The following is an 11,605-nucleotide window of genomic DNA, read 5'->3' on the forward strand; positions in this document are numbered from 1 at the left end:
GAAAAAACAAACAAAAAAACAGATTTTTGTTATTTACTATGTACTATGTATCAGTTTGTTTCTCAACAGAGAAAAAAACAAATATCAAATACTGTTTTTTCTATTTTCAATAAAGTCTCTAATTTTTTAAAGGTTTGTGTCGCCATATGTTGGTAAAATGCTTCTTAATTTGCTGTGTATTTAATTTGACATGGATACCAAATAACCACTGGAATTATGTTTTATTTCCATCTTATTTCAGTCATGTCACTGAGTTTATGATTCATGTTTCTGTGTAAGGTTCAGTGTGATCTGTTTCTGCAGACCTCTCCGTCTCAGCTTGTCTGCTGCTTAAGTCCAAAAACATATATAGTTTCTCACATGAAGATCTTTATATAATGATAATGATGAACTTAATTTACACAGTGAAGCATTTGAACACACACTGTCTTTAAAGGCAACAGTGTCTGCAGCAGTAGTTGTACTTGAAGCAGCAGCAGCAGTATTGTCTTTATAATCACTGAACTGGGGCCAGTTAACATCAGGTTCATCAGGAGCCACAAAGCTGCTGTTCACACAGTTGGTGACTGGAACTGAACTGACTGATCACAGAGCTGATTGATCTGTTAATATAAATGAAACAGCAGAGAGGACTCTGACCTTAACTTGTCCTGTTCATTAATATAAGAAGGTTTGTTATCAGAGAGTCTGTAAATCATTACCGTTGCTTGTGCCTGTGACAAGACCAAGCACAAACACCTGCGCTCGTGAAGACACAATGATTTTAACTAAACAAAATGAAGAAAATACTTTTGTTTTTTCTTCTCTGTCACAGTTCATCAGCAGGTAAGATCACATTTATATTGAAATTTGTTTACATTTATTCCCACTCTTCACTTTACTTTCTACTCAGCTCTGGATTTTGCTCATATGTCACACTGCTGCATGATTTGGTTTCACATTGCAGAATTTTCAACAGACTCTAACTGAATGTATCACAATTATGAGGATTATAGTTTTATATCTATAATTTAAAAAATCCTTGTTTTTCCCACAGTGAAACACTCCCTTAAGTTTGTCTCCACTGTATCTACTGGAGTCACAAACTTCCCTGAGGTCGTGGTTGTCGGACTCGTTGACGACATTCAGGCTGGTCACTGTGACAGCAACACAAACAGAGTAGAACTAAAACAGACGTGGATGAAAACAGCTTTAGATGAGAATCCTGAACATCTACGGTGGTACACTGGAGAGTGTTTTGAGTATACGCCCAATTTCTTCAAAGCAAATATTCACAGTTTGAAACAGCGCTTCAACCAGAGTGGAGGTGAGTAGAGTCTGCATTGTCTTATTGCTTTACTGCTTTAATGTAAAGTTCAGTGACTCTTTAGAGCATCAACACAATTATCAGTCAGTCATCTCTACATTGGTGTTGTATTGCGATACGATATCGATATTTGATATTTAAATATCGATATTTATTTTTCAAAAAAAAATTTTTTTTCAATTTTCTTTTTTCAAATAATAAATCATGTTTCAGACGTAAATCCAATTGAAATATGTTGTTGTAACTTGCACTTGTATAAAATGGCATGGATAATTTGAATTACATTGTTTTGACTCAGTTTGTCCCATGAATTATCATTATCAACTGATGTACATACAACTCGGATTTTAAGATGCATAATGCCTTTTAAATTTTTCAGTGAACTATGTAGAATATCGTAGAATATCGCAATATATCGCGATATATCGCAAAAATTTGGATATCACAATATCGTATCGTATCGTGACTCAAGTATCGTGATGCGTATCGTATCGTGAGGTCCTTGGCAATACCCACCCCTACATTGGAATACAGTAAAGTAGGGTAAAGTTCAGATGGACTTATTGCAATCATTTGGATGAAAAAACAAAACCTTTTAAAAAAAAATAATTATGTTATATAAAATGTTATCTCCTCATCAGATCAGTGGTTGATTTATTTTTCCTTTTTTTTCTCTAAACATCCCACATCCTCAGTTAAATTAGAACAAACTAGACGTCACAGTGAACTTCGAGCTCTCAGTGTCCCATCCCTGATGTTCTGTAACTTCTCACATTTAACCAGTTAATGAATCAATACAGTAAAAGTGATGTGGCCTTTTCAATGCACTGTCTCTATTAAGACCATTTAGGAGACAAGGGATAATTAAAGGGAGGAAGATGCATCAGTGTCTCCATCTGAACTCAGAGTCTAGTGGAGACATAATCTATTCTGTACATCACTGTTAACGTCAGTCTCTGTCTCAGGTGTCCACATCTTACAGAGGATGAGTGGATGTGAATGGGACGATGAGACTGGAGAAGTTACTGGTTTTGTTCAGTATGGTTATGATGGAGAAGACTTGATATCACTGGACATCAAGACACAGACATGGATCGCTCCAAAACCACAGGCTGTCGTCACCAAACTGAGATGGGATGCTGATAAATGGAGAAGAAAAGTTATTGAGGATCTTGTCACTCAGACTTGTCCTGAGTGGTTGAAGACGTACTTGAACCATGGAAAGAACTTTCTGCTGAGAACAGGTAGAGTCACATGACCTGATGTGGGAATGAGTTGACTTCAGTGAACACATGTATAGACTGACCTTCAGAGGAAACAAACCTTTTGCTTTGATTTAAACCAAACCCTAATTTTGATTATTAGTCTATCATTAGGGACATGGGTCTAAGGATCATAACGTTTATCAGTACATTTTGGTTCAGAGTAAAACATCTCAACAACAGTCACATTGATTGAAGTTTTCCAAAGTTACTGAGCAAACACACACTCTACTTTTTGTCCAGTTTCCTCTCGCCTCCATGTTGAATTTTCTTAATCTTTTGAATCGCTTTGTTCCCCCCGCCTCCAGTCCGTCCCTCAGTGTCTCTCCTCCAGAAGACTCCCTCCTCTCCAGTCAGCTGCCACGCTACAGGTTTCTACCCTCACAGAGCCCTGATCAATGTTCCCTCTAATTTTCAAAACTCCTGAGCAGAAATTCAACTCCCCTGATGACCTGCTTGAGCGACTGTGAGCGACAGCTTAAGCGTACACAGTACATCCACATGCTGGTGCTATGACCTCACCTCTCCAACTCCAAATATCAATACAATTGGCTATTACTGTAATGATTAATAACAGATTATTTTGACAACATTAAAGGCTACTCCATATCTAGGTCAGTTACAGTTAATGATAACAAAATACAATATTGTTTTGGCAAAATAGATTTAGCATTTATTGCCATATGAACAATTATGTCAAAAAATAACTAACATCAAGTTGGTGTCATCAACTCTTGGCACTGAAGCATTCTTGATATGAACAGTAATAATAATTCTCGAGCAAAAACTTAAATCATAGTTGCACTACAGACCACAGTGTGTGTGTGTGTGTGTGTGTGTGTGTGTGTGTGTGTGTGTGTGTGTGTGTGTGTGTGTGTGTGTGTGTGTGTGTGTGTGTGTGTGTGTGTGTGTGTGTGTGTGAGTGTGAGTGTGAGTGTGAGAGAGAGCTTGCAAAATTGTAACTCTTATGTTTTGCCAATGGGCTCCAAACAATGAAAGAGAGGGAAGGAAACATTGTCCACTCCACACTTTCCCCTCTGAAATAAACAGTAAACTAGTCGGGTACATTTGAGTGTGCAACTTTTTTTGTCTTCTGAGCAAAGAGGTGGGGAGCAGTGTGCAATTGCACAGTAAAACACCTTAGAGGGAACAGTGGCCCTGATGTTCTGGACCAAAGATGGAGAGGAGCTTCATGAGGACGTGGACCAAGGAGAGATCCTCCCCAACCATGATGGATCCTTCCAGATGAGTGTTGACCTGGACGTCTCATCAGTCAAAGCTGAAGACTGGAGGAGGTACGACTGTGTGTTTCAGCTCTTTGGAGTGAAGGACGACATCGTCACCAAACTGGACAAAGCTCACATCAGGACCAACATGGGTAAGAGAGACATCAGCAGCTCCTGAATGTGACGTCATGTCTGTGGTTTGTTGGGTATTTTAGCTTTTTTCTAGTTTAGTAACTAATTTATCTTCATTAAAACTCATCATAAACAATACATCATGCTTCCTTCTGGCCGGGGTAACCTGGGGTTAATCCTGTGCAGAAGGCCTTTTAAGTATACAAGATATTCACCATCATGGCCTATATGCTTCTCAACATTAGAAGACTAATTGTGGTCACTTGCTGCTCCATGCTTCACTGGACAGTCAGAGCTGAAAGCTACAAATCACTGTAACACCTTGAGAGAAGTTGAGAGAAGAGTCCTTTGCATTTGTTAAATTTTGTGCTCATATGTCAAGTCAAGTCAAACTTCATTCATAAGACACATTTAAAATAACCAAAGTTGCCAAAATGCTGAGTGTAGAGGTCACTATGATGTCACAAAACATGTCATGGATTTGTTTGCTAACTATGATAAAATATGATTATTTTACACATTTTGTATCCAAATGGTCAAAGGTCAACCTGCAGACCTGTAGTAGCAAGCACGTGGATTGGTTCATCTCGTCTAAGCAGCCCATCAGTGACTTTAAGTTTAGGCTTAGCCGCTACAATGATGTCACAGTGTGGTACAATGGGTAAGGAAGGAGCCAGTAGGTGGAAATGGCTCCTACAATCATAAACTGACAGATTGTAACTATTTTTTACCTTGGCTGGTTGGTGCAGACGTCCAACTACAAGGTAGTGATGTGTTATTGTTTATATTCACCAGAAAAGCCCAGTGACACGACCATCACCATCATCTCTGCACTGGTTCTTCTCACTCTCGTCCTCATCACTGTCCCTGGATTCATGGTTTATAAATGGAGGAAAGGTGAGAGAGAAAAACAGAAAGATTATCTGATTTAATAAAGCCTTTTACAGTACAATACTTAAAGACCATGTTCACAGATTTACAAAAAAGGAATAAGGAAACAGATGAGTCCTTAACTCGTGACTGACATTTTGTCTCTTCTTCTCATTTTAGCCAAACAGCCTCCACCCTGTAAGTGAAACGTATCTTACTCTACTTAAAATGATGTTGGTCGTAATTTCAACCTTTTCAGATTGTTTTCAACATGTAATGCTGAACAAAAGTGTCACTTAAACCATATTTCTGATCTTACAGCTCCTGACAGCAGCTCTGAACTCTCTGAAAGTTTGAATCCAACAACCTGACAGACAAACAATCTCAGATGGGAGGGAAAAGTCAAAATAAATGCATTAATTTTGCGATTAACTTGAAACATTTAACATCTTAATCAGGTTGTGTGCTATAGCTGAGTTAAAGCAGATATCAGTGGAATGTTTTTGTTAATATAAGTCCTAAATAGTCCTATTTTCCGTCAGCAATCACTTACATGAAGTATTTCAGCCTAAACACGAGTCTCTCCGTCACTCTGCTCTGCTGTAACCCGAGGAGAAAATTTTCCTTGTGGGATACAAGTGTTATCCAATGAGGAGAGAGAACGGCATGAAGGGCTGTGTGTGCAGCCAAGGGATGCGCGTGAATGTGGTGACGTAGCACGAGGACCAATTGATGCCTGACAAGGGCGGGGGCTGCTAACTCATGGTGCGTTCAAAGAAACTCGTACTTTGTGTTTTTCCTTCCTGTGAAGTCATACCAGTTCGATCTGGTACGAGTTCACGGGTCGGAAGTTACGAGTGGCCGTTATAGGGAACTTTCACAGACAACAGGATGGTAAAAACACGAGCTACGGGTTACCTGGAACGCTACCAAGTCGTAGTTGTGACTTGAAGCTGTAACTTACGGTTTCAAAAGCCTGCCTTGAACGCAGCATTAGCCGAAACGGCCGTGAAGCTGATATCTGCTTTAACGAGTGAGCTATGCTGTGTGTATATAGTGTGTGTGTGTGTGTGTGTGTGTGTGTGTGTGTGTGTGTGTGTGTGTGTGTGTGTGTGTGTGTGTGTGTGTGTGTGTGTGTGTGTGTGTGTGTGTGTGTGTGTGTAATATATATACTGTATATACTGTATATTGGTGACTGGTGATTGGTGGAACCAGATAAACAGTGGTGGCACTTTGTGAGTGTGCCATGTGTACATATGTGCTATAGCCTATATATTTGTGTTTATATGAAGATATTAACTTGTAAGCAGATGTGTGGTTTAGGCAGAAACTAGTAGTAGTAAAATGTATATTGTTCAGAACCCTATGTGACTTTGCCATTGGATAGATCCAAGAGATCTTTATGCCCAGTTGAGGGCTGGGATTCTCCCTCTGGCAATAGAAGTTGGTAGGTTTAACTCAGTACCTGAGGATGAAAGACTATGCACATTATGTAATTTAAATGTAATTGAGGATGAACTGCATTTTGTGTTTCATTGTCCGTTATATGATGAAGCCAGGCAGTTTTTGTTTCAGAAAATGCAAAATGTGAAACCTGAGTTGTTTTGGGTTGATGATGAGGTAAAGTTGGAATGGTTCTTCAGAAAATAAGTCTTTACTATAGCTACTTTCATAAAAAGTGCCTGGTCAAAGAGAAGAAGTGAATTATTTATGTGAATTCCATGTGGTTTCTGTTTTTGTTTGGTTTTGTCTGTGCTCTGATGATTTTGTTTGGTGTCTAAATATGATGATAATGTGTCTTGTAAGCCCTTATAGGCTGGGCGCCTTAATTGGTGCACGACACGTAAATAAATATAAATTCATTCATTCATAAATAGTAGGCCTATCTGTGACAACAGACTGACACCTGCAGGGTCTAATGACTTGTCACCTATAGGAGCCATCAAGTGTCAAATGAAATGGGGTTTTCTGTCTTTGTTGTTGTTTCACATTTCAATAAAGTCTCCACTTTTTTAAAAACTTTGTTCTTCTCTGTTCATATGTGACATCGATATTTTTCTTGCAATTACCCGTCCATTCAGTCAAACGTATGGCGGCAGTGCTGTGTTTTAAATCTGTCTTCATCTTGCTGCCATGGTGAAGATGACTTCCTCCCTCTGGTCCCTCTGGATTGTTACATCTTGTTTGTGATAAAATAAATGTTGAGGTGTAATTACTGTAAGTTGTTTGTGTACTTCTGTTACCCGAATCAGTCTCATGCTTCGTACAGGTCGTCATACTCCACCTGACCAGAAGCAGGTCTGTTAAATTGCAGTTTTAAAACGTGCGAAACAGTGACACCTCCTGGCCAAACCACGGTATTGCACACGTTTAACACTAATCGTGTTTCCCTGTTAAACGGTCTGTGCTGATTGATCCTTATCACCTACTCTAAAATGATCTCGAGACTATTTAACCCCAGAATGTATCACATTAAAACTACAAAATGCAGAAAGAAGATTTTATTGAAAAACAAACCAACAGCACAAAAAATGAAGCATGTCTGGTTCTGTTGCTTATAGCTTGTTTTTGCTCATTGTAAAAGTTTAAGGTTTGTCATTCAGCTCTGGTGAAAAAAATGTTTAGAATATGTGTTGGTTCATTGCAGAGATTTGGTTGATAATAAATGTGAGGCCAGGGTCACAAAAATAAATGGAAGCCAATGCTATTCAAACACTGTCTAAATTATTGCTAATATAGCTGTTGGCTCTTAAACTGAAAGTTGTTTAGGTAAAACAGAAAATAACAAGGCAATGTCAAACTTTTTCTGTTGCTAACAATGGATTATTAGCTAATAAATTATTAACAATTAAATTGTTAAAGTAATAAGACACAGACGCATGACATTATCTTACCCAATATGTTCTGAATTTTTATAATAATAAATGCAGCTTTGTCAGGAGGGAAATTGTAGGCTAACTGCTACTTGTGTTATCAGGCATCAATGTTAATCCAATTCAAAAAAGTGAGTGAGGGGGGGCGGTGTGTGGTGCAGTGGTTAAGGCGGCCGCCCTATGTAGAGGCTATGGTTCGAATCCCGCGTCGGGCAGACCTTTCCTGCATGTTATTCCCGCTTTCTCTGCCTCCCCCTTTCCTGTCTATCTCTACTGTCATCACTATCAAATAAAGGTACATTTTATTACCAATTTGTCATAATTATATGTAGGATGTGATTGAAAAGGTAGAAAAACACCTTTGTCATATGAGCTAGCCATCATCACAGAAAATGTACTGGAAAATAATCTCTAGAAAAAACTGTTAAATTGTGAACCTTGAAATATTTATTTTTGTCTTTCTTAATAAACAGGCTCAGTTATCATTCTAAGTATTGATAATATGTGAAATTGTGATTGATTTATTGTGAAATGATAAAGTAACTTGTAACCATAGATAACACAAGATGAATGACAAAATAAGGAATTGTGGGGTGAAAAAAAATCCCACTCTTCATGTGAAGCTATTGCATGTGTAACGTAAAAACAACACTAGACTCTTTCAGCTGCATAACGTGACACTATGCCAAAGTGTTGACTTCTTCCATCCCATGTGAGGTCACTGATCCAGTGTTTGTCAGTCAGGTTTCTGGATTCAGACGCTCAGAGAGTTCAGAGATGGTTTCAGGAGCTGTAAGATCAGAAAAACACTGTTTGTGTCAAACTGTACAAAGTCCATTTAACCACTGAACTTTTAGAAACAAACAGTAAATGAAGAAAACTGTCTTAAAGTAGACCATCAATCAAATTATTTGGAATCAATTTCAGTGTAAAAGATCATTTCAGACAAAATTAAATCAGTTTTACTTACAGGATGGACGGTCTTTGCCTGAAACAAACCAAAGACAAATCAGTTGTAAATGACAGGATGTGTTTGATCAGCTCATCACCACTGAATATGATCCTCTCCTCTTCTCACTCAGACTTAGTGAAGTTATTTTTTAAATTTTTTATCTACAATCTAGATAAAAACTTAAACTCAAAGACTAATATCTAAATATTATAAGAGTCATTAAATCTGTCTACTTTTCTCTCTCACCTTTCTTCTGTTTATAAACCATGAATCCAGTGACAGCGATGAGGACGAGAGCCAGAGGAACCAGTGCAGAGATGATGGGGACGGTGGTGTTACTGGGCTTCTCTGGTCAATATAAAATATCACATTTTAAGACCAGAACAGATAAACAGGTCAGAACACAAGAGTGTAGGAGCTGATGTCTGTTTACATTCATCTGGTAATTTACTGCCCCCTTGTGGAGGCAGCAGGTTATTGTCTCTGGAAACTTGTCAACCATCTCTAGTTTGTGCACAGTGCTGCCCTGCTGCACTTAGTTGATGAGGTTTATTAACCAAGAGATGAGCTGCTCAGCTTTTAAACCACTGTATCTATGTTCACAACTGTTGTTGGAGATGAATTCACAGCTCAACTGTAGAACAAAGACTTAAATACCCAACAAACCACAGACATGACGTCACATTCAGGAGCTGCTGATGTCACTCTTACCCATGTTGGTCCTGATCTGAGCTTTGTCCAGTTTGGTGACGATGTCGTCCTTCACTCCAGAGAGATGAAACACACAGTCGTACCTCCTCCAGTCTTCAGCTTTGACTGATGAGACGTCCAGGTCAACACTCATCTGGAAGGATCCATCATGGTTGGGGAGGATCTCTCCTTGGTCCACGTCCTCATAAAGATCTTCTCCATCTTTGGTCCAGAACATCAGGGCTCTGTGAGGGTAGAAACCTGTAGCGTGGCAGCTGACTGGAGAGGAGGGAGTCTTCTGGAGGAGACACACTGAGGGACGGACTGGAGAGAGGAAGGGCAAACAGGGTGAAGAAAGATGAAAAACAGCAATAATGAAAAGAAACAAGGAGAAAGGATGAAGAAATTCAACGTGGAGGCGTCAAGACAAAGAGGAACCTGGACACAGATAAGTGTGTTTTATTGTGTGTTTTGATTCTGTTTTCATTAACATTTTGTAGGCTAAGTTTTTAGTGTGTGTGGCCAGCACTGGGATTTTATCCCCTAAGGCCCCTGAAGGACACGGATGGTGAATGCCTGATACATGCCCAATAGCTAATGAGTGTAATGGGCGTGCGAGTTTGCAACGCGGATTGTAGGACAGAGTCGACGCTGTTGCTGTTGGCTTCTCTAGTAAAGCCACTTCTGGCAAAGGAAATGGGTTGGGAGTCGTTGCCACTGAAGGGAAACATTTCCAGTGATGTGAAGAGATTGCAGCTCACTAAAAAGACATTCTGAACATTTTTTTTTTTTATCCTCATTTCAACTGTTTTATGTGAGGAACCTGCATAAACGTCAGGGTCTTCCTACAGCTGAGTTAAATCTCTAGGGGGTGTTGTTAAAAGCATTTAAGATTAATTTGGCAAACTGCCACGTTCATATAGTTAATCACCACCAGGTGATTGGTGATTCAGAATGATCAGTTTATATCAATATTATCATCAAACTACATCAGGTCATGTGAATCTACCTGTTCTCAGCAGAAAGTTCTTCCCATAGTTCAAGTACGTCTTCAGCCACTCAGGACAAACCTGAGTAACGAAATTCTCATTGTATTTTATTCTCCATTTCTCAGCATCCCATCTCAGTTTGGTGACGACAGCCTGTGGTTTTGGAGCGATCCATGTCTGTGTCTTCAGGTCAAATGACAGGAAGTCTTCTCCATCATAACCAAACTGCATAAACCCATCAACTTCTCCAGTCTCATCGTCCCATTCACATCCACTCAACCTCTGTAAGATGTGAACACCTGAGACAGAGACAGAGACTTAAGTTAACACTGGACTCTGAGTTCAGGTGGAGACATTGATTTATCTTCCTCCCATTAATTTTCTCTTGTCTCCTAACTTAATAAAATAAACTCTCAATGAAGACAGTACATTAAAAAGGCACTTAATTTTTACTGTATTGATTAATTTCCAACTTGTAAAATGTGAGAAGTTACAAAATATCAGGGTCCTGACCTGATGAGCAAAACTACTGATGGGTTTTGTCCGTGAAGGTTCTCAGTCATCCAGGTCATCTTATTCTTGTGGAGTTGTAGTAAAAAGAAAGAACTCCAGTTGCTTTTTACTACAACTCCACAAGAACTGATGGGTTTTGATTGATCTGGACCGTTCTCTATCATACTGTATTGACTGGTCTACTGTCTACTTGTTCATGGTGTTGAGGTTTTGTGGAGTCATAGAAAATAGAAACTGTGAAAAGTGAAATTTAAGATAATGCAGACTGTACATACCTTCACTCTGATTGAGGCGCTGCTTCAAACTCTGAATATTGGCCTTGAAGAAATTGGGTGTGTCCTCAAAACACTCTCCAGCGTACAGCCGTAGATGTTCAGGGTTCTCAGCTAAAGCTGTTTTCGCCCACATCTGCTTTGGTTCTACTCTGTTTATGTTGCTGTCACAGTGACCTATCTGAATGTCATCAAGCATCGCAACAACCACAACCTCAGAGAAGTTTGTGACTCCAGTAGATACAGTGGTGACATACATCATGGTGTGTTTCACTGTGGGGAAAAACAAGACTTTGATTATAATACAAACCTAGACTCATCATAAATGTGATATATCCAGTCAGATGTCAATGCTGTCAATTAAAGGCAAAGCCCAAAAAATATATCCTGTCGAGATAAAAGTGAAACCAAACCATGCAGCAGCGTGATGCAGGAACAAAATCCAGAGCTGAGCAGAAAGTAAAGTGAAGAGAAGGGTTAAATATTTAAATGTGATCCTACCTGCTGATGAACTGTGACA

The 11,605-nt window shown here is 39.2% G+C and overlaps 3 protein-coding genes and 1 long non-coding RNA gene across 4 annotated transcripts in view; 3 read left to right on the forward strand and 1 right to left on the reverse strand.

The window, feature by feature from the left end:
* Positions 1-11,605, forward strand: part of LOC310993866 (major histocompatibility complex class I-related gene protein-like) — a gene marked incomplete at its 3' end in the record, with an annotated part of 77,140 nt that overhangs the window by 2,807 nt on the left and 62,728 nt on the right. The window lies entirely within an intron of this gene.
* LOC310993791 (major histocompatibility complex class I-related gene protein-like) lies at positions 707-5,864 on the forward strand. Its single transcript, XM_083982270.1, has 9 exons — positions 707-825; positions 1,037-1,306; positions 2,272-2,550; positions 2,877-2,953; positions 3,715-3,946; positions 4,722-4,823; positions 4,977-4,994; positions 5,118-5,273; positions 5,823-5,864. Exons 1-8 carry the CDS (start codon positions 777-779, stop codon positions 5,165-5,167), a joined length of 1,077 nt encoding a protein of 358 aa, XP_083838396.1. The 5' UTR covers positions 707-776; the 3' UTR covers positions 5,168-5,273; positions 5,823-5,864.
* LOC310994108 lies at positions 1,307-2,086 on the forward strand. The gene is made up of 2 exons (XR_014595781.1): positions 1,307-1,410; positions 1,846-2,086. It is a non-coding gene; the product is annotated as an uncharacterized lncRNA (long non-coding RNA).
* On the reverse strand, positions 8,410-11,284 carry LOC310993792 (major histocompatibility complex class I-related gene protein-like; the record flags this gene model as incomplete). The annotated part of the gene is made up of 5 exons (XM_083982271.1): positions 8,410-8,459; positions 8,868-8,969; positions 9,333-9,635; positions 10,321-10,599; positions 11,089-11,284. The coding sequence occupies 5 exons, from the start codon at positions 11,282-11,284 to the stop codon at positions 8,410-8,412; spliced, it is 930 nt and encodes a 309-aa protein (XP_083838397.1).

Source organism: Trachurus trachurus, assembly GCF_905171665.1.
Source record: "Trachurus trachurus genome assembly, chromosome: 11".
Classification (NCBI taxonomy): Eukaryota; Metazoa; Chordata; class Actinopteri; order Carangiformes; family Carangidae; genus Trachurus; species Trachurus trachurus.